Genomic DNA, 18,603 nt, shown 5'->3' on the forward strand with positions numbered 1-18,603 from the left:
AGCAGACCGCTTCGTCTTTTACCTGCGAAGTGGCTGTTAGATTTGAACCAGTGATCTTTGGTCAGCAGTTCAATGTGTAATCCGCAGTATCATTCCCATACCTTTTAATAGCCCCGAGAGTACTTCATTCTATAAATATTCTCACTTTCTGCCATTGAGTCCATGCCAATTCATAGTGACCCTGTAGGACAGGGTAAAACTGTCCCTTGAGTTTTTTGAGGCTGTAAGTCTTCATGAGAGTAAAAAGCCCCGTCTGTCTCCTGCGGTCTTGAGCTGGTGGTTCAAATTGCCAACCTTGCACGCAGCAGCTCCTTGCCTTGAGAATATTGCGTTTTACCAAAGACCCCAGAGAAGTTAAGCAGTTTACTTTAGCATATATTGAGATAACGTGGTGTACAAAGGCGAGATGGAGAGGTGTCATTGTTTATTTTAATTCTATAAAGCTCTCTGGGCCACGGACAAAGCAGTTCAAAATACCTTTTCCAATTCTCACTTTTTCTTCCACTTCCTTTTACCAAAGTTAAGGAGGATAAAAGAAGGTGGAGTTAACTGTGTCTGGTTTGTTTATGGAAAGCCAAAAGAATAACTCCAAACTCCCTGCCATGGAGTCGATGCCAACTCATAGTGACCTTATATGCCAGTGTAGCATTGCTCCTGTACGTTTCCGACAGTTACCTGCTTACAGGAGTAGAAAGCCCCTTTCCCTTCTTTAAGGAAGGGAAGGAGTCAAATCCTCAAGTTCTTCCAGCCCACCTCTTGGCCTGTAACAAGAGTTCCACTTTAATTATCATAGTCATCAGATGACCTAGAATCAAGCTTCTGTTTTTACACAAATGAAAGTTAAGGAGGCTAAGTCTCCGGCCGAGATGAAATAGAAATTACACATGGAACAAAAAGACTGACATTGTTAACCCCGTGGCTTCCGGGGTGGTGCTGTCAGTGGTTCAAACCCACCAGTGGATCCACAGGAGAAAGATGAGGCTGCCTGCTCTGGTTCTTAGCCTCTGAAACCCTCTATAACAGCAGTTCTCAACCTGTGGGTCGTGACCCCTTTGGGGGGGGGGTCAAACGACCCTTGCACAGGGGTCGCCCAATTCATAACAGTAGCAACATTACAGTTATGAAGTAGCAATGAAAATAATTTCATGGTTGGGGGGGTCATCGAAACATGAGGAACTGTATGAAAGGGTCGTGGCATTAGGAAGGTTGAGAACCACTGCTTATAAGGATGCTTCTATGGCAGCAAGGAAGCCCTGGTGGCATAGGCCTTGAGCTGCTAACTACGTGTGGGCTGGAAACCATAAGGTTAGCAGTTCAAAACCACCCGGTGATCCATGAGAGGAAAGACAAGGCCTTCTACTCCCTGTGAAGAGTTACAGTCTCAGGACCTCTGTCACAGGCAGGTCTACCCTGTCTTGGGGTCAGGATGAGTTGGAATCACCTTGATGACAATGGGTGTGATGGTGACAGTAGGAATGGCTCAGATACAGTTTTCAACCAAATATCCCATAATAGACAGCATGACACTTTAATCACTATTCAAAGGTACAGACCAGAGACTGGCAGAGCAAGGAACTATCTAGTTTCACTGGGAAGAGGCTCCTGAAACAATGAGAACAGGTGACAAAGGACAGCTGCGTTGGGTCATGCTAAGAGTCTAAGGTATTTGGACTCTCCGGCGAAACCAACATTAATGGACACTAAACGTATTTTAACTGAGGGGGAGTGATGTGAATGACCTGAAATTATGAAAGGGTCAAGACCAGAAATACAGAATGGCCACAAGGCCACTGGCTCTAGGGCGGTCACTAGCTTCCCTCAATAACTTTTATGGAGCGCCAAGTTTGTGCGGGCTTAGGATGTGTGGCTGCTGGTGTAGTGTGTGAAGAGCCAAGGAGACCTGGTGGCGCAATGGCTACAGCGCTAGACTGCTAACCAAAACGGACCAGCCTCTTCGCGTTGAAATGATGTGGTCTGGAAACCCAATGGTGGTTCTGCTCTCTGCTGCAGGATCGCTGGGTTGGAAATGGACACCATGCCAGTGGGTGCGGTTTGGGTGTAAAAGGGTGGGCATGGGTATCTAAGAGCATGTTTATTTACACGGTGGGTCTGTGGTGGACATGCAGAAGAAAAAAAAAAGTGAAATCCCGCAAAGTGATTGCAGCAAGCCATCAAGGGCCATCAGCTCTAACCCCTAGCCTACACCGCAGCCTTCCAGTCGCCGCGTTATGCAAATAAACCAGAACTAGGCGGGCGCCCTTCTCCGGACTCCGCCCACCGGCCGTGCGCCTGCGCCGTGCCCGCCCCGCCCCCTCTCCTCCCCCGCCCGCGTGGCCGCCGCCGCCGCAGCCGCCCGAGCGGAGCTGGGGGAGGACGGTGGCCCGCGAGGCTCGTCGCAGGCAACGCGGCGGCGATGTCCGCGAGCCAGGCGAGTGCCGCGGCGGCAGCGGCGGGGCCTCGCGCGCGGCAAGGCGGCCTAGGCTTCGGCCTCCCTCCGCTTCCCGGGAAGCGGGCCGGCGGCAAGCGCGGGAGCAGCAGCAGAGGCGGAGGCTCTGGCGCGTCTCTCACCTCAGCCTCTGCCTGAGCCGGGGGCAGGCCCGGCGGGCGGCCCGGGTGGCTGGAGTGGGGTGTGCTGCCCGAGGATGGGAATTCTCTTCACCAGGATATGGAGACTGTTCAATCACCAGGGTGAGGGGCTTCGGCCGCGGGCGGACGGGTCGGGGAGAGGGTCAGTCCGGGCCGGGCGTGGTGAGGGGCTCCTAATACTTCCGGAGCGTGGGCAGCGCGGTCCGGCGCCGCCGGCGCGGGGGGCGGGCTGCGGCGGTGGAATCTGGGGGCGATCACCCCCACTGCTGCCCGTGGGCTCGCTTCCCGGCTCGCAGCTCTTTGTCTGACGGGGCCTTCCCGACGAAACCCATTCTGCAAATGCACCCATTGCTCCGATGCCGACGGGAGCGGGCAAGGTTTCCTGCCTCCCCGCCCTGCCGGCCTGCAGCAGTTGTTCCAGCTGCGCAGAGGTAGATGCTCGAGGCTCCTGGAGGTGAAGGCGGTAGGTGAAGGTCCTAGCCGCCACAGCGGGCTGTTGAGGGTTGCAGAATGCGGAAAAACTGGAGGAATCGCTCTCGAATTGTCCAGGGCACCCAAGGACCCTTCCCCTCTCCGTAGCGCTCCTTCTGGAGAGGCCTCTTTCGCATCCTGAATAGTGATGAACTTTCTCCTTTTGCTTTATTCACGCCTGTTCTTAAGGTTAAGTAGGATCTGGACATATCTTCCCCTACTGTACTCCCCCAGTTTCCCGCTGTTGCTCTCTTTCCCTCCCTGAGTTAGGAATGTTCAAGCGTTTTCACTGAAAGCACTTTATAACCATCCCGAATCAAACATTTATTAAACTGTAGTTCAGTGGTTCTCAACCTCCCTAATGCCATGACCCTTTAGTACAACTCCTCATGTTGTGACTCCCCCCAGCCATAAAATTATTGTAGTTGCTACTGTATAACTGTCATTTTGCTGCTGTTATGAATCGGGGGATCCCTGTGAAAAGGGTCGTTTGACCCCCCAAAGGGGTCGCGACCCACAGGTTAAGAACCGCTGCTGCAGCTAACGAGCGTGCGATCAAGTGACAGAGTATATTATACAAGGATGCTTATGTTCATTCTGTCTTAAGCGTTACCTTCAAATGCAGGTTATATCTGTGAAAACTTTGTAAGAGTGAGTGTCTGGAACTGGAGAAAGAATACAATTTAGAGAAAACATGCCACAGTTACCAGGATGGAGTGTAGCTGTGTGCCTTTGTTTCCTTTTCATTCAGGTTGGGTGATTCATTGTCCCTGCTGTCCGTAACTTCGATGGTGTTTTTTCGCTTGTGTAAGCTGGTTGTGGTGTCACAACCAAAGTTTTCCACTTATGAATGGTGACTTCTATTACATACACCTACTACTCCACCTTCATGATTCAGCCCCTCCCATTGGAAGGTGAATGGAAACGGAGTATAACTGGACTTGAAATCCCCGTGTCTCTTTAAAAAAAGGGGGGGGGTTGCTGATCACATAACACACAATGTAAAGGTGGTATTTCGAATAATTTTTCTGATACCGAGGTTTGTCATAAAGCAGAGAAACCTAGTTCTAAGTAGCGGTGTCTCTGGCTGGCTAGGAAGAAAGACTGAGTGGGCAGCACCCCTTACTTTAGCAGGCCTACTTGATCTCCCCTATACGTATTGTCAGCAATCCCCCTGAGTGATTATGGAGCCTATAAAGCTTGAAGACTTAGTCTCTGGGACACAAATATCTTACCTGTAAAAACTTACCCTCCGTAAGACTGGTTGGTGGTGCTTACAGTAGATAAGAAGTAGTTTTAATATCGATAATTTTGTATCATTGTTAGCAAAACTAGTTACAACTCTGCTGCGTTTTCAAGATACCTTGCTTAACTGAGCTCAGGTACTACCGGAAAAATGAGAGCTCTCCGCTTTCTATTTTGAATCAACGTTAAAAATTGTTTTTGCAACTTAAGAACGAATTTTAACGTTGCCCCCAGCTGCTTATCAACAGTAAATAGTAATGTGAGATGTTAAACCTCACTGCTAAACCTCACTTATGGCGGTGTTCTTTTAACTTGTATTTCCTGGTCATTTTTGATTGGATCTTTCCTTCAGTGTTGCTGAGAAATTAATACCCAGAAGAATTCACGAAGTCAGGTTCTAGAATGCTAGGTGTCAGTACCGTGACATGAGTGTCAGCCCTCTGTCTTATCTTGAACACGTGGCTGACGTGTCAGCCATGTCACTTTTCAAAGCAGCCGCCCTTAAAGCGAACGCTTGGAACTTGTTGGTTTGTTCAGTTCTGTGTATTGCATATTGATGCCTTGCTTTACCTTCGGAAGCTACAGCACAATCCTGTGTTCTTTTCATAGAAACGCATTGGAAGATTTGGGGGGGGGGTCACATCATTTGCCTTGCTGAAGTTGAGGTAGGTCCAGTTACACAATGAAATTGGGCACCGCTCAAACTAGAAAAACCAGAGATTGCATTAGGCGACATTTACATTCAGAATAGTATAAACCTTAACTTAGATGTTGGCATGTAAGTCTTTTTTGTTTGTCTTAATGGCTCAAGAATCCTTTGAAGTAATTGTTCTTTCTCTCTGATGAGAGGAAACTGGGTCTCAAGTACAGTGATTCCCCCCTCCCCCCTCCAGGTCCCACAGCTGTGCCAGAGCCAGGCAAGTGAAACATTAAAGAAGGTTTTGCCGATTGTTGCTCTTATTATGGAAGAGATTGATATGATTTCTCCCTCCTTTTCCCTGTTAGCTCTTTCTCTGTTACTAAGCTGTCCAAAAAGTCCAAACCAAACCAGCTGCCTTAAAGTTGCTGCTGACTCAGCAGTCCGACAGGACTGGGTAAGACTGCCTTGGTGGATTTCTGAGACATAACCCTTTAAGGAAGTAGACAGCCCCATCTTTCTCCCATAGAGCTTCTGGTTGATTTGAATGGGTAACCTCAGTCACTGTAGGACTTTGCCTTGTTGTTAGGTGTTGTCATGTTGGTTTCAACTCATCGATATCTTCATGTGACAGAGATTCGCCCAAAGGGCTTCCTGGGTGCTCTGCTCCCACAGAGCATTGGCTGGCTCTGAGCTGCTCTCCTTGCAGCCAGCAGCTGAGCACTCATTTATTTACCTCATGCCACCATGGCTCCTTAGGATTTTCAGTAATGGCTATTCGTGCTTTCGAATGAAGAAGGGCTTGTGACCAGTGTTTTGTTTATTTAATGCATAAATTATGAGCACTCGCATTGTGCCAGAAACTTTTCTAGGTGGTGGGGCTAAGGCAGGTAATAAAACAAAGTCCATTTGCCCATCTAGCACTTTCAGTTGTGTTACACGTTGTCAACGAACTTCTTCTCTGACATAAACTAATAGTAGCTAACATTTCCTGACTTATGCGAGGTTAGATTCCAAGTGTTTTACATTGGTGGCTCTTTTAATCTTCACTTGTCGGTTTCACAATAACCCAATGAGGCAGCTAGTCTCCCTATTGACAGGGGCAAAGAATCACCAGGGAAGTTGCTCAAGGCACTAGAATTAAGAGTGGTGAACCTAGCATTCTAACCAAGATTTTCTGGGGCCAGAGTCCAGGCTCTTAAAAGCACGTTCTTTGCATAAAAAGGATTCGTGTTAAATAAAGGGAAGAACTTTCTGACATGAAAGTGAACTGTGGATAGACATTCTGGAATCTCCGAATGATGGCCTATTTTTAATTTTCTTCTGACTGGTGCCTTGCATCACTCATCTCAGTCCAACTCAAACTTCCCTTATGGGTTTCCAAGATTGCAATTCTTTAAGGAAGTAGAAATCAACTGTTCACCCACCGTTTCTCCCAAGGAATTGTAAATGGTAACAAATGAGTGCTGGAGAAGCCACCATATTTTGGGAGTCTGGTGCTGGGGGATGGGAGCCCTAGTGGTATAGTGGTTGCAAGTTGAGCCTCTGAGCACAGTGAATTTGGTTTCTGGTTTGGTACCGGGGAATTCCTACCTGTGTTTCAGTTTTGCTTTTGCCCTTGAATTACATGAGAGGTCAAAGGTGTGTAGAACAATACAGAGTGAAGCGAAATGGTTGTGGCAAACCAAAAATCTCGATTCATTGCATAACTTTAACTCGTTTCCCACTCTGTGGAAATGGAAATGGTTCCTTTAGTTTTCTTTGACCACTTGGTTCAGTGTTACCCTTTGTGGAGAGTGGACATGGGACAGCACTGGCGGGACGAAAGTTTTTTTTTTCCTGGTTACCATGTGCTCCCTCATAGGCCTCCACCCTGTTTCTGCAGCTCCAGCAGCTCCCCAGCGACTGACTGCTCCACTGCATAGGGATCAGTGGCAGCCAGCTTCCCCTAGCACTGTCAGATGGCTTCTCATGAGGTCCTCCATTGAAGGCTCTCTTCCCAGTGCACTTTCAGTAGTATCCTAGAGCAGTGGTTCTCAACCTGTGGGTCACAACCCCTTTGGGGGATCAACCGACCCTTTCACTGGGGTCGCCTGATTCATAAAAGTAGCAAAATTACAGTGATGAAGTAGCAACGAAAATAATTTTATGGTTGGGGAGGTCACCACAACATGAGGAACTGTATGAAAGCGTCGTGGCATTAAGAAGATTGAGAACCTCTTTCCTGGAGGAAAGATTTCTGTCAAGTTCAACTGACATGACAGCAACTTCTCTGCCATTCCGTTAGTCCTGGCCATGCCCTCCAGGGAGGTCTGCGCCTAAGCCCTGAGAATACTCTTCCTTAGGTGTTATGTCTCAGCACCTGGGGTAGCATGTTCCCTAGATTGTCATGCTTGTCATCTTTACACGTCTTACTTAATACCAGCCAGTCCCTCATGCTAATAATCCCCTCACATTTGAAGGTTTGTTTTTTTTAATATATTAAATGTGGGCTCAATAGAAAGTAAATGTCTAGAAAAGAATGAGGACAACATATGTACAAACATGCCTGACCCAATTGGTTAAGAGTTGTACGAGCCCCAAATAAAATGATTTAAAATTTTTCTGTTCAAATTATGTTTCTGTCTCTTGGTTAGTTCTCTAATTTTGCCATATACAATCATTACTTTGTTCTTTAGGAATCTCTTGGTGAAAATGCCTACTACACCCCCCGCCCCAACCAAAAAAAAAAGCCACTGCTATAAATAACAGATTCGTTTTAAAATTTTTATAATTGGTGATATTTAAAATTTTTTAAACAAGAATTTTTAGTACAAAGTAACTTGATTATTTATATATTTCCCTCCTAAGCCCCAGTGGTGTGGTGGTTACAGATTGGGCTGCAACCTGCAAGTCAGTAGTTCAAAGCCACCAGCTTCTCCAAGGGAGAAAGACAAAGGTTTCTACTTCTCTAAAGACTACAGGCTCAGAAAGTCAGGGGCAGTTTTATCCTGCCCTATAAGGTTGCTTGCTATGAGTTGGAATCGACTCGATGGCAGTGGGGTTTTTGCTTGTTTGGTTTATTTGTTTTGAGAATCTACTAGAAAAAATACTTTATCAAGCACATGCTTTATCCCAGGATCTGTGCTGGGCACTGAGAGAACTGTAGGGTGCGTGGCAGGAATGGATCTACGGTGTGAGTTATTGGCAGTTTGGATCTGAGTTGGAAGTGAAGAGTCCCAGTTTCTCGAACTGTGTTTATAAGGATGGTAGTGTGATTCAGGAATAGAAGGCTTCAGGAGTTGACAATCCCCACCCACCACGATTCAGTTGACTGTTGGTGATGGTGTTAGGTACCGTGGAGTCGGTTCCTATTCATATGGGCCCGGTCAGTGTACAACAGCACTGAACACTGCTGGATCTTTTGTCATCCCCACAGTAGTGGTTATGGTTGAGCCATAACCATTTGAGCAACCACTGTGTCAAAATATCTCATCCGAGCTCTTCCTCTTTTCACTAACCCTCTACCAAGCACGTGATGAGCTTCTCCAGGGACTAGTCACTCCTGAAAGCACGTCCAAAGTCTGTGAGAGGAAGCCTTGCCATGCTTGACTTTTGCAGGGCATTCTAGCTGTACTGCTTTCAAGATGGATACAGTTCTTCTCACAGTCCACAGTACTTCCAGTGGTCTTCACTGGAAGGCTGTCTAGATACTAGAGAATGAACACGTTAAAAACAACTGTTTCCATGACAAGCAGTAATGTATTACCGTATATACTCATGTAAAAGCTGGGGTTTCAACACATTTTTAATGTTTTTGTGGTAAAATTAAATGTTTCGGCTGCTATTCAGGTCGGCTTATACTCGAGTATATACGCGTTAATTGGGAAACTGAAGCCTAGTGATAATTCAAAATTCCATCCAATCATGTTAAAGTGTATAGTAGTTTTGGTTCATCTCAGTAAATGCAAAGATGCCATTGCATAGCTGGTGCAAAAGAAAAATCATACAAGGTATTGTGTTTCATTGAAAATACATACACTTAACAAGGACTCATCTGCAACAGAATTCCAAGCTCACTGCCATCAAGGCATTTCTGACTTAAAGCAACTCTCTAAGACAAAGAGCTGCCTTCGTGGGTTTCTGATACTGTAAATATTTGTGGGAATAGAAAACCTCAATGTCTAGAGAACAGCTAGTGGTTTCAAACTGCTAACCTTGTGCGTAGCAGCCTACTGTGTACTATTGAGTTGTACTCGATTGAGTTGATGCTGACTCATAGCGACCTTAAAGGGCAGTGACCATTTGAGTTAATGCTGACTCATAGTGACCTTAAAGGGCAGGGTAGAACTGCCCCTTTGAGCTTCTGAAATGTTTTCAGGATTAGAGTCCGATCTGTCCCATGGAGCTGCTGCTGGTGGTTTTGAACCGCAGACCTTGAACATTCCAACCCAACAAGTAATCACAGCACTACTAGGGCTCCTTATATCAAAATAATTAGAATGGGCAAAAAGGTTACATTTTCCCACAATGAAATCAAATTTTAACGTGCTTTTCCCAAAACATCTCAGACTCTTCCACAGAACTGAGGGCTCCTTTGAGGTTTTTCCAAGTGCTGTACACATTTGATTTGTGTTTCTTCCCCTTTTTCCTTCTCTTTCTGCAAATGACTGTTTTCAATAGCTTCTGTGTTCAAACCCAGAACTCAGTCATCAAGTCAGTTTTGACTCTCTGGATGGTGTCTAACTGCCTCTATGGGTTTCACAGGCTGTACGTTTTTACTGGAGCAGAAAAGAAAGCCTCATCTTCTATCCTGCGAAGAGGGTGGTGTGTTCAAACTGCAGACTTTGTGCTTAGCAGGCCAGTGCTTAAGCCACTATTCCACTAGGACTCTTCAAAAGTTAATGGGAAAATGGACTTAAAGGGTAGTAGATTTTTCTGTGAACTCTGAAGCTCCCTCATATATTATAGTCCCTTGATTGACTAGAAATCTGCATTACATCCTAAGAATTTGGAATTACTCCATATTTATGTACTTATTGGTGACACAAGATTTTGTTGAATTCATTAAATTAATAGGCAAATGAAAGGGAACTTATTTCCAGTATGGAGTATAGTCAGCAGAGTTAAATGATTGAAAAGCTCATGGGCTATTCAGAAAATGGAGTCAACCAGTATGCCTAAATTTAAGAAGATAGATCAAGAAAGAAGCTAAGAGGAGATTTGGGTTAAGACTTTAACCAATCTTTGTTCACTTTTTTGCATCGTATTTGTTTATTGGTCTTTCTGCCTGTGTTCACTTGTCCCTTCAACATAGAATATGGGCACCCAAGGTTTTAAATTTCAGGTAGTTCTCTTCCTTTTGCCCATGACCACCCTAACCTTTCATCTTTCTTCCCTACCCCTTCAGCTCAGCCTATTTTGATTTTATTTACGCAGATGCTCAGTCTTCATCTTATAGGACAGGACTGGGCTTCTTCTCTCGCTTACATTCCTTGGTGACTACTTTGAAGCTTCCCTGATGCCTTCCATTTCTGTCCATCTTGCCAGACATGAGTGTTTACCGCGTGTCCTCCACGCTACTTCCCTTCCCACTCTGTTTTTTTATTGTTGAACACTACTGAAGAAAGCCCTAAAACAATTAAATTCTTTACTACCTACCGCACGTTATGTTATCTCTTTCCAGTTTACTGAGTTCTCTCTCTCATTCTGTAGAGTGGCAGTAAAGATGATGTGTTTTTAACACTTAACCTCATCTTATCCTCTGCAGACAGCTAACCTGTATTTTAAGAAGACGGACTCTATTGGGTGTCAGCCTCTTCTGTTGTTTTTACTGCTGAGTGTGTGTGTGTGTGTGTTTCCTCAGCCATGTTGTCTTACCATGTGGCTAAGTATGATGGAAATCTTACTTTGATAAAATTATTATCCTACTTAGTCCTTTCTTAGGAGTACTGGGTTGTATGTTGGGCTGATAACCGCAGGTCAGCAAGTAAGAATCGCCAGCCGCTCCCTGGAAGAAAGATGAGGCTTTCTACTCCCACAAAGAGTTACAGACTTGAAAACCCCCTGGAGCGGTTCCACCCAGCCCTGTATGGTGGCTGTGTATTGGAATCCACTCAATGACAGTGAATTGTTTTCTCTCTTTTTTTTTTTCAACTAATGCATAGTTGGAGGGATGGTTTTTACAGATGGTATTCCTGGGACTTAAAAATTTAAGGACATTTTAAGAATGATAGTAAAAATGAATTTTAAGTAGGAAGCTAAAAACTTTCATCCAAGTCAAAAAGTGTCCTGGTGGAAAAGTACCTTACCCTGAAGCAGGCATGGCCCTACTGTGAAGTGGATTCATCTCAGACTTTTGAAAACGCCCTTTGATTTGATCCTGTGCTCCCCAAGAATGCTTCTGATTTTAATGAATCCTCCTGGTTTACTTTCCCTCAGGGCGAAGCTGTGTTTGTCAAGTGGCTTTTGAACATTTGCTACTCAGTTAGCATTTGTGTCAGTCCTTTGAGTTGCCTTCTCTGATTTCCTGTATTGAGTTGGGTCCAACTTGTAGTATTCAGCAGAGCAAATCACCTGGTCCTGCACCATCCCCATTGTTATTCTGTGTTTGAGACTATTGTTGCAGTCGATCTTGTTGAGGTCTTCCTCTTTTCTCTGCTCCTGTGCTGTACCAAGCATGGTGCCCATCTCCAGGAACTAGTCTCTACTAACAACATATCCAAAGTATGCACAACTAAGAATTACCATCTTTGTCTTTAAGGAGGATTCTGACCTTACTTCTTCCAAGCAAAGATGCCTTTTTAGCAGTCCGTCGTACTTAAATATTCTTCACCAGCACCATAATTCAAATGCATAGATTCTTCTTTGGTCTTCCATATTTCCCTTGTTCAGTGTCCAATTTTCACAGGCATATGGGGCAATTGAGAATACCATGGTTTGAGTCAGGTGCAACCCATAACGTCTCAAAAAATTTCCTGCCATTGAGTAGATTCCAAATCATAGTGACCTTTTGGGACAGGATAGAACTGCCCTTGTGAGTTTCTGAGACAAGAAACTCTTTACGGAAGTAGAAAGCCTCATCTTTTCTCCCAAGGAGCGGCTACTGGTTTCGAACTGGAGCTTCCACAATGCTCCCAACTTAGTTCTCAAAGTAATAACCACTTTGCTTTTCAAAACTTTCAAGAGGTCTTGTGCACCAGATTTACCCAATGCAGATTCATTGTTTGTTCTCTTGACTGCTGCTTCCAGGAGCATTGATTGCGCATACAAGAGAGACAAAATCCTTGACAACTTCAGCTTAAGTTACCTGTTGGCCCAGGAGTGAGGATTTTGGTCTTCCTTACATTGAATTGTATTTCACATTGAAGGCAACAATCTTTGCTCTTCATCAGCAAATGCTTCAAGTCCTCTTTATTTTTTTCAGCAAGCAAGAATGTATCATCTGCGTATCTCAGGTTGTTAGGAAGTCTTCCTGCCATCCGAATGCTGCATTCTGCTTCTTGTGAGCCAGCTTCTCTGATTATTTGTTCAGCAGACAGATCGAGTAACTATAGTGATAGCATACGCTCTTGATGCACACCTCCTGATTTTAAAGCATCCACCATTCCCTTGTTCTGTTAGTTAGCACATCTGCCTCTTTCCATAGGAGCACAATGAAGTGTTCCGGAATTCCCAATCTTTTCAAGGTTTGGTATTATTCACAGTCACATGCCTTGCCATATTCAGTATAAAACAAACAACTTTCTGGTACTCTCTGCTTTGAGCCAGAATCATCTGACATCAGCAGTGATCTCCTTCCACGCCCTCTTCTGAATTCAGCCTGAACCTCAGACAGCTCGTTCTCTGTCAATGTATTGCTGCAGCCATTGTAGGATGACCTGGAGGAGAATTTCACTTGCATGTGATGTCAATAATTTGAATATTCTGTGAACGTTCTTCCGTTGGCTCACCTTTCTTTGGAATGGGTACAAATATAGATCTCTTCTGGTCAGTTGTCTTCCGAATTTCTTGGTATAGTTGAGTTGCAGCTTCCAGTGCTCCTTCAGCTCACTGGTACATCTTGATTGGTACTCCCGTCAATTCCTGAGCTCTTGTTCTTGGCTAATGCTGCCGCTGCAGCTTGGACTTACTCCTTCAGTTCTTAAGCTTATTGCTTAGTTCTGAAGCATATTGTCAGTCTATATGGGGAAAGGTGGTCATGTCACGTTTACACTCAGCTAGTTATAAATGGTGTACTCATTCATCAAAGAAAATGGTGATTAATTGGATTATTGGGTTGCATGGAATCTTCTATTCCTTTGACTTACTCTATCAGTACCATTTTGGTGTTGGGAATTGCCATGTAAAGCAAATGAAGCCTCTACCATCTGAATTAGAAAGTCTTTTTCTTCAAGACATCCATACTCTGGGGGGGGGGGGGGCACAATCATCAGTGTTTATTATATAGTTAACGAATGTTAGTCAAACCTTTATTCAGTTAGGTACTTTGTTGTAAGAAGAGTTGTAGTCACTAGAAATGTAGCGATGCTTAACATGGAGTCTATATACTTAAGGGTACCTCACTCAGAGTATATGAGTAGGTACTGTAAATGTTAAATTTGAAATGTATAAAAGCAGAAAAGAGTGATTCATTCCTCTTGGGAAACTGACCCTGAAAAGATTAATAGGAATTCCCTGAATGGAGAATTAGGATGATTACAGTGTAGGGACAAGCCTTGAGTAGAGGTAGAGAAATGTTTACTGTGAGTACGTGTGGCAGTTTATGTAGGGAGACTGGCTTGAACACTTTAGATAGCTGGTGGTTTATAATGAATAAATCACTGGGTTTTTTTCCCGTCTCTTTCAGAGCACAAAGTTATCATTGTTGGGCTGGATAATGCAGGGAAAACTACTATTCTTTACCAATTGTAAGTATTAACTTTTAAAAAATTATTTTATTGTTTCTTGTTACTTTTTCTGCCTAGAAGGTCATTGATTAAGGGAAAGCAATAAATATATGGAATCGTAAGCTATCCTGTAAGAAAGCAGGCTGGCCATAAACTAGGAACCAAGTTCAGGCAACTATTGCTACAGAGCTAGCGGTGTAGGGGTGTGGAGCATGACATTCAGCTGTTTGCACTGAAGGTCCTTTACAACCCTTCTTTTTGCTTCCTCCTGTTAGATAGAGTTGGTGGAAAAGAAAGTGAGATATGTGTATATATTGTATATATATATTTAAGTCATAATTGCGTTTTGAATGAAAATTTGTTCTAACAAGCCACCTTCCTGGCTAATTGTAACATATGAATTTTTTTCCAGTTCTATGAATGAAGTTGTACATACATCTCCTACAATAGGAAGTAATGTAGAAGAGATAGTGGTTAATAATACGCGTTTCCTAATGTGGGATATTGGTGGCCAAGAATCTCTTCGTTCTTCCTGGAACACTTACTATACTAACACTGAGGTAATGTTTCCTAATATGCCCAGACTTCTATGAACAGAATGTTTGCAAAATGCCTGCTAGATGTTAACCCTTATAGCAGAGTACTATTTTCCCATTGATTGAACGTTTATTTTTATATAGAATTGGTCATGGATTTTGTGGTTCCAGAACTTACCTTAAAGAGAGTTGTTTTATAATGAATTCATTTAACAATTTATAATTTTATTTAATATTTATGTGGGGGAAATCCTAGTTTAGTGAGAAAATTGTGGTAATGTAAATCCTGGCCAAAGTTTTATGGTGTATTGTCTTCCGTGAAATACAAGTACACTTTGATGAGTTCATTTTCTTTTTATTTTAAAGCAATTTAGACATAATCAAATATTTTTATTTACATGTTACTTCCCTAAAGAACATTTCATTTGAGAACTTCACTTTGTTTCAATTGTTTCATAATGTTATTAGATATAATATACCCATAAAGGTATATGAAGTTATCTATTATGTATCTTTCCAATGACTTGATATCTGAACACTGTTAAACATTTGATCTTTTTTAAAGAGGAGAATAGGCATATATGGTTACTGCTCCTGTGTATAAGGCTGCAGTGTGTAATTTTTACAGGGATCAAATGAACAACTTTATGAAAATATCTTAAAATAGGATGGGTTTTACAGTAACAGAACCACCTATCACTAAGTTATAAAATGAGAAAAGACGGTCGGGAGTGATTCTCTTATCCCATCTCTCAATGAAATCTGAAGACCAAAAGACCTTGAAAAATCGTAATAGTTTATTTGGGATTTCAAAAGTAGATTTGAAAAGTAAGCAGTGCATGTGTATAATAGTCAGTCAACATACACTTGGGAATGCAAATGCCAGTGTAAAATGAGTACGTTAACTTCATAGCTATTCCTGTTACCCTTGGGTGCTGTGGTGCTGGGGAGGCTAAAGACGTGAGGATGGCTCAGTCCTGCACAGCTCCTTTGTCTATCTTTTATAGCATCTTCTGAGACCAGCCTCATTGTCCATTTAGGAAAGGACTGGTTTTACATGTATAGGTCTGATTTTTTGATTTGCTGGTTTTTAAAAAAATGATTTCTTTTACTACCACTTTAATTGATTCCCATACACAATACCTTTTTAAGTTTTAAAATTAATATTAATAAACATATATCAAAAATTTACTTGGATTTAGGACCATAGTGTATGAAGGGATTCCAAAAAGCTTGTGGAAAATGATACTGAAAGATAATGTAATTTTTTCCATCAACTTTTTTAAGGCATCTACTACTTTTCTTAGTGAATTTGTAATAAAAATTGATGGATATAGACTCATTAATTTATTCAAGATAATAAGTTAGAAAACTAAAGTCTGTTATACATTGGTTAAAATCCTAGCATCATATTTTCTAAGAACATTAGTAAATACACTGGAATTAGATATACATCTAATTTTCAGATCTATCAGTATGAAGTAAATCTGGTTTCCTAACAATATCGTAAGATTCAAATTTCGGGGCATTTGTAGCCTTTTAAATAAGTACCTTATAAATTTTACATATATCAAAAATTATGTAATGACTAATAATTGTTTTTGTAATTATTTTAGTTTGTAATAGTTGTTGTGGACAGTACAGACAGAGAAAGGATTTCTGTCACTAGAGAAGAACTCTATAAAATGTTAGCACATGAGGTAAGTCATATTTTTGCATAGAGGTCTGGGGATATGTGTATTACATTTGTTCTTTATATTTTCTCATGATTACACACACACACACACACACACAAACATACACACACACATATATAATATGAAGAAGCCCTTGTGGTGTAGTGGGTTAGGCTTTAGGCTGCCAACTACAAAGCAGTTTGAAACTACCCACCATTGTGTGGTTGGAAGTTGAGATTTTCTACTCCCATAAAGAGGTACAGGGCACATTACCCTGTCCCGTAGAGTTGCTATGAGTCGGAATCGACGGACTCCCGGATAGAATTTGGTTTGGCCACATCTACTTTATTATTTTGACACTTATCCAATTGGAGGTCTAGTTGGAAGCAGCAGTATGATTATGGAAACTTACATCAGTATTCCTATATTACATTTGATCTAGTTTTCCTGGGCAAAAGAATTCCTAAATGTGGCTTTCATTTTCTATTTTTAATAGAATAATTATATAGAGGATCAACAGTGGATATAGATTTTTTTAATAACTTTATTGGGGGTTAGTACAACTCATCACTATCCATACATCCATCCATTATGTCAAGCATATGTGTACATTTGTTGCCATCATCATTCTCAAAACATTTGCTTTCTTTTTTTTTTTTTCAGCTCTTTTTTTTTTTTAACATTTGCTTTCTACCTGAGCCCTTGGTATCAACTCATTTTTCCCCACAATCCTCCCTCATGAACCCTTGATAATTTATAAATTACTATTTTGTCATGTCTACACTGTCCAACCTCTCCCTTCACCTACTTTTCTGTTGACCGTCGCCAGGGAAAGGGTTATATATAGATTAAGACCAGATTTTAACATTGGTAAAGTGAGACACCATTGATAAAACTCATATCCTGGCAAAATAGCCACATGGCAGCCGAACACCGTATACCCTAGCTTGTCGTGCATTCTTTCCAAAAATCGGGACTTTTAAAACGCCTCAGGACACGGGAAAAAATGTTATTAAAATCAGGACATCTGGTCACCTAAATGTCGATCCTTGTGATCGGTTCCCCCTTTCTACCCCACCTTTCCTCCACCTTCCCAGTATTGCCACTCAGCCTTGGTCTTGAGGGATTCACCTGTCCTGGATTCCCTGTGTTTCCAGTTCCTTTCTGTACCAGTGTACATCCTCTGATCCAGCTGGATTTGTAAGGTAGAATTGGGATCATGATAGTTGGGGGCAGGGGTGGGGAGCAAGCATTAAGGAACTAGAGGAAAGTTGTATGTTTGATCCTTGCTGCACTGCACCCTGACTGGCTCATCTCCTCTCCACAACCCTTTTGTGAGGGGATGAGTGGACATGACCTTTTAAAGTGCCAAGGTACATGGCAATTCTTGATTATTGCTCAGTTATCAGACTAGTATTTAAATATTATTGTTTTTTGTTTCTCTAATATTGTCCCTTGAATTAAGCAACACTCTATGATAAGCCACATCTTAGTCCTGGAAAAATATTTGTGGTAACACGATTAATATTTACTATTCTGACACCTTAATATTGATTTGATAATATGCTTTGGATATTTGCATTTAGGAATTGAACTTTTTCATGTAACCTTTCTAGATTTTAGGAAACCCAATAGAGTGGTTTTGTGAATTGTAATTTTGCACTTTCTGTGCAGTACTTCTTTCCAAGATCCACTCCCCCATTGTGCTCTCTGTCCCGGCTTCTGTGCTGAACTTCCTGAGGGTTTAAAGATAGATCTTACATCTTGTAAAACGGGACTAGTCGATGTGCATCAGAGCCTGTCATGATAGGAATCTAAATCAGCCCAAAGTTGATCCCTGTGAGTTGGTGGGTTGATAAACTTCGCTGCTCCAAATGTTTTACCAATTCTGACACCAGTGTCCTGTATTGCACTGTTTTGGGTTCTGCAGCAGCCACATACAACCCACAGGCCATGCTTACAGATAAGTGGTTTGCTAAAGAATAGGGTACAACTCAGGATCCAGAAGCATGTAGGCAATCTCCATTCGTCAGTGTATGTCCTCGCAGCCCTGGAGGACAGGCTTCCGTGGTCCCTGCTGCCACTGTCTTCAGTGCTACATCCCTTGATGAGATGTGGAAGCTCTGGGGTCCTTGCGTTCGCTCACTCAGTGGGTCCCCCTGTAATTCTCTCTTCTTAATTCCTTCTGCTACTTCTATCTGAGAAACCTGTGGCCTAGCTGCTTAAATACTAGGAAGCTTCTACATGATTGTGCAAAAAAAATAGAATTAAAAGATAATGGGATTTTTTCAAAGCCTCCTCATACGCAAACTCCATGACAAGGCATGGCACTCTTACCAGGACCAAGACATGATGACCAAACCCTTCTATTCCCTCTTGGTATGCCACAGTCATCCCATGCGCCAAGTAGGTGGTAACTCACCTTGTTTGCAGTCTCTTGACCAATCCCTGCAACTTGTATACCCATCCCAGGGCAAGCTGGCTCCCAGAACCCAGTGAAAAATATCAAACCAAGTTGTTTATAGCTTTCCCAGGAAATGTCAGTCAACCTGGACAAAAGTAAACACCATCTGGTGTAGAAAACT

General features: G+C 42.7%; 1 protein-coding gene across 2 annotated transcripts in view; it reads left to right on the forward strand.

Annotated features, from left to right (window-relative positions):
* Positions 1–2,321: 2,321 nt before the first annotated feature.
* Positions 2,322–18,603, forward strand: part of ARL5A (ARF like GTPase 5A) — a 36,061-nt gene continuing 19,779 nt past the window's right edge. Inside the window, exons 1-4 of one of the 2 annotated variants that reach the window (XM_075529771.1) lie at positions 2,322–2,688; positions 13,767–13,827; positions 14,219–14,366; positions 15,959–16,042. In XM_075529771.1, the coding sequence (XP_075385886.1) occupies positions 2,643–2,688; positions 13,767–13,827; positions 14,219–14,366; positions 15,959–16,042 (339 nt within the window). In that variant the 5' untranslated portion in view covers positions 2,322–2,642. Of the gene's footprint in view, positions 2,689–2,900; positions 3,050–13,766; positions 13,828–14,218; positions 14,367–15,958; positions 16,043–18,603 lie in introns of those variants that run through there. The other variant, XM_075529772.1, reaches the window with a different exon arrangement.

This window comes from Tenrec ecaudatus, chromosome 13 (assembly GCF_050624435.1).
Source record: "Tenrec ecaudatus isolate mTenEca1 chromosome 13, mTenEca1.hap1, whole genome shotgun sequence".
In the NCBI taxonomy this organism is placed as follows: domain Eukaryota; kingdom Metazoa; phylum Chordata; class Mammalia; order Afrosoricida; family Tenrecidae; genus Tenrec; species Tenrec ecaudatus.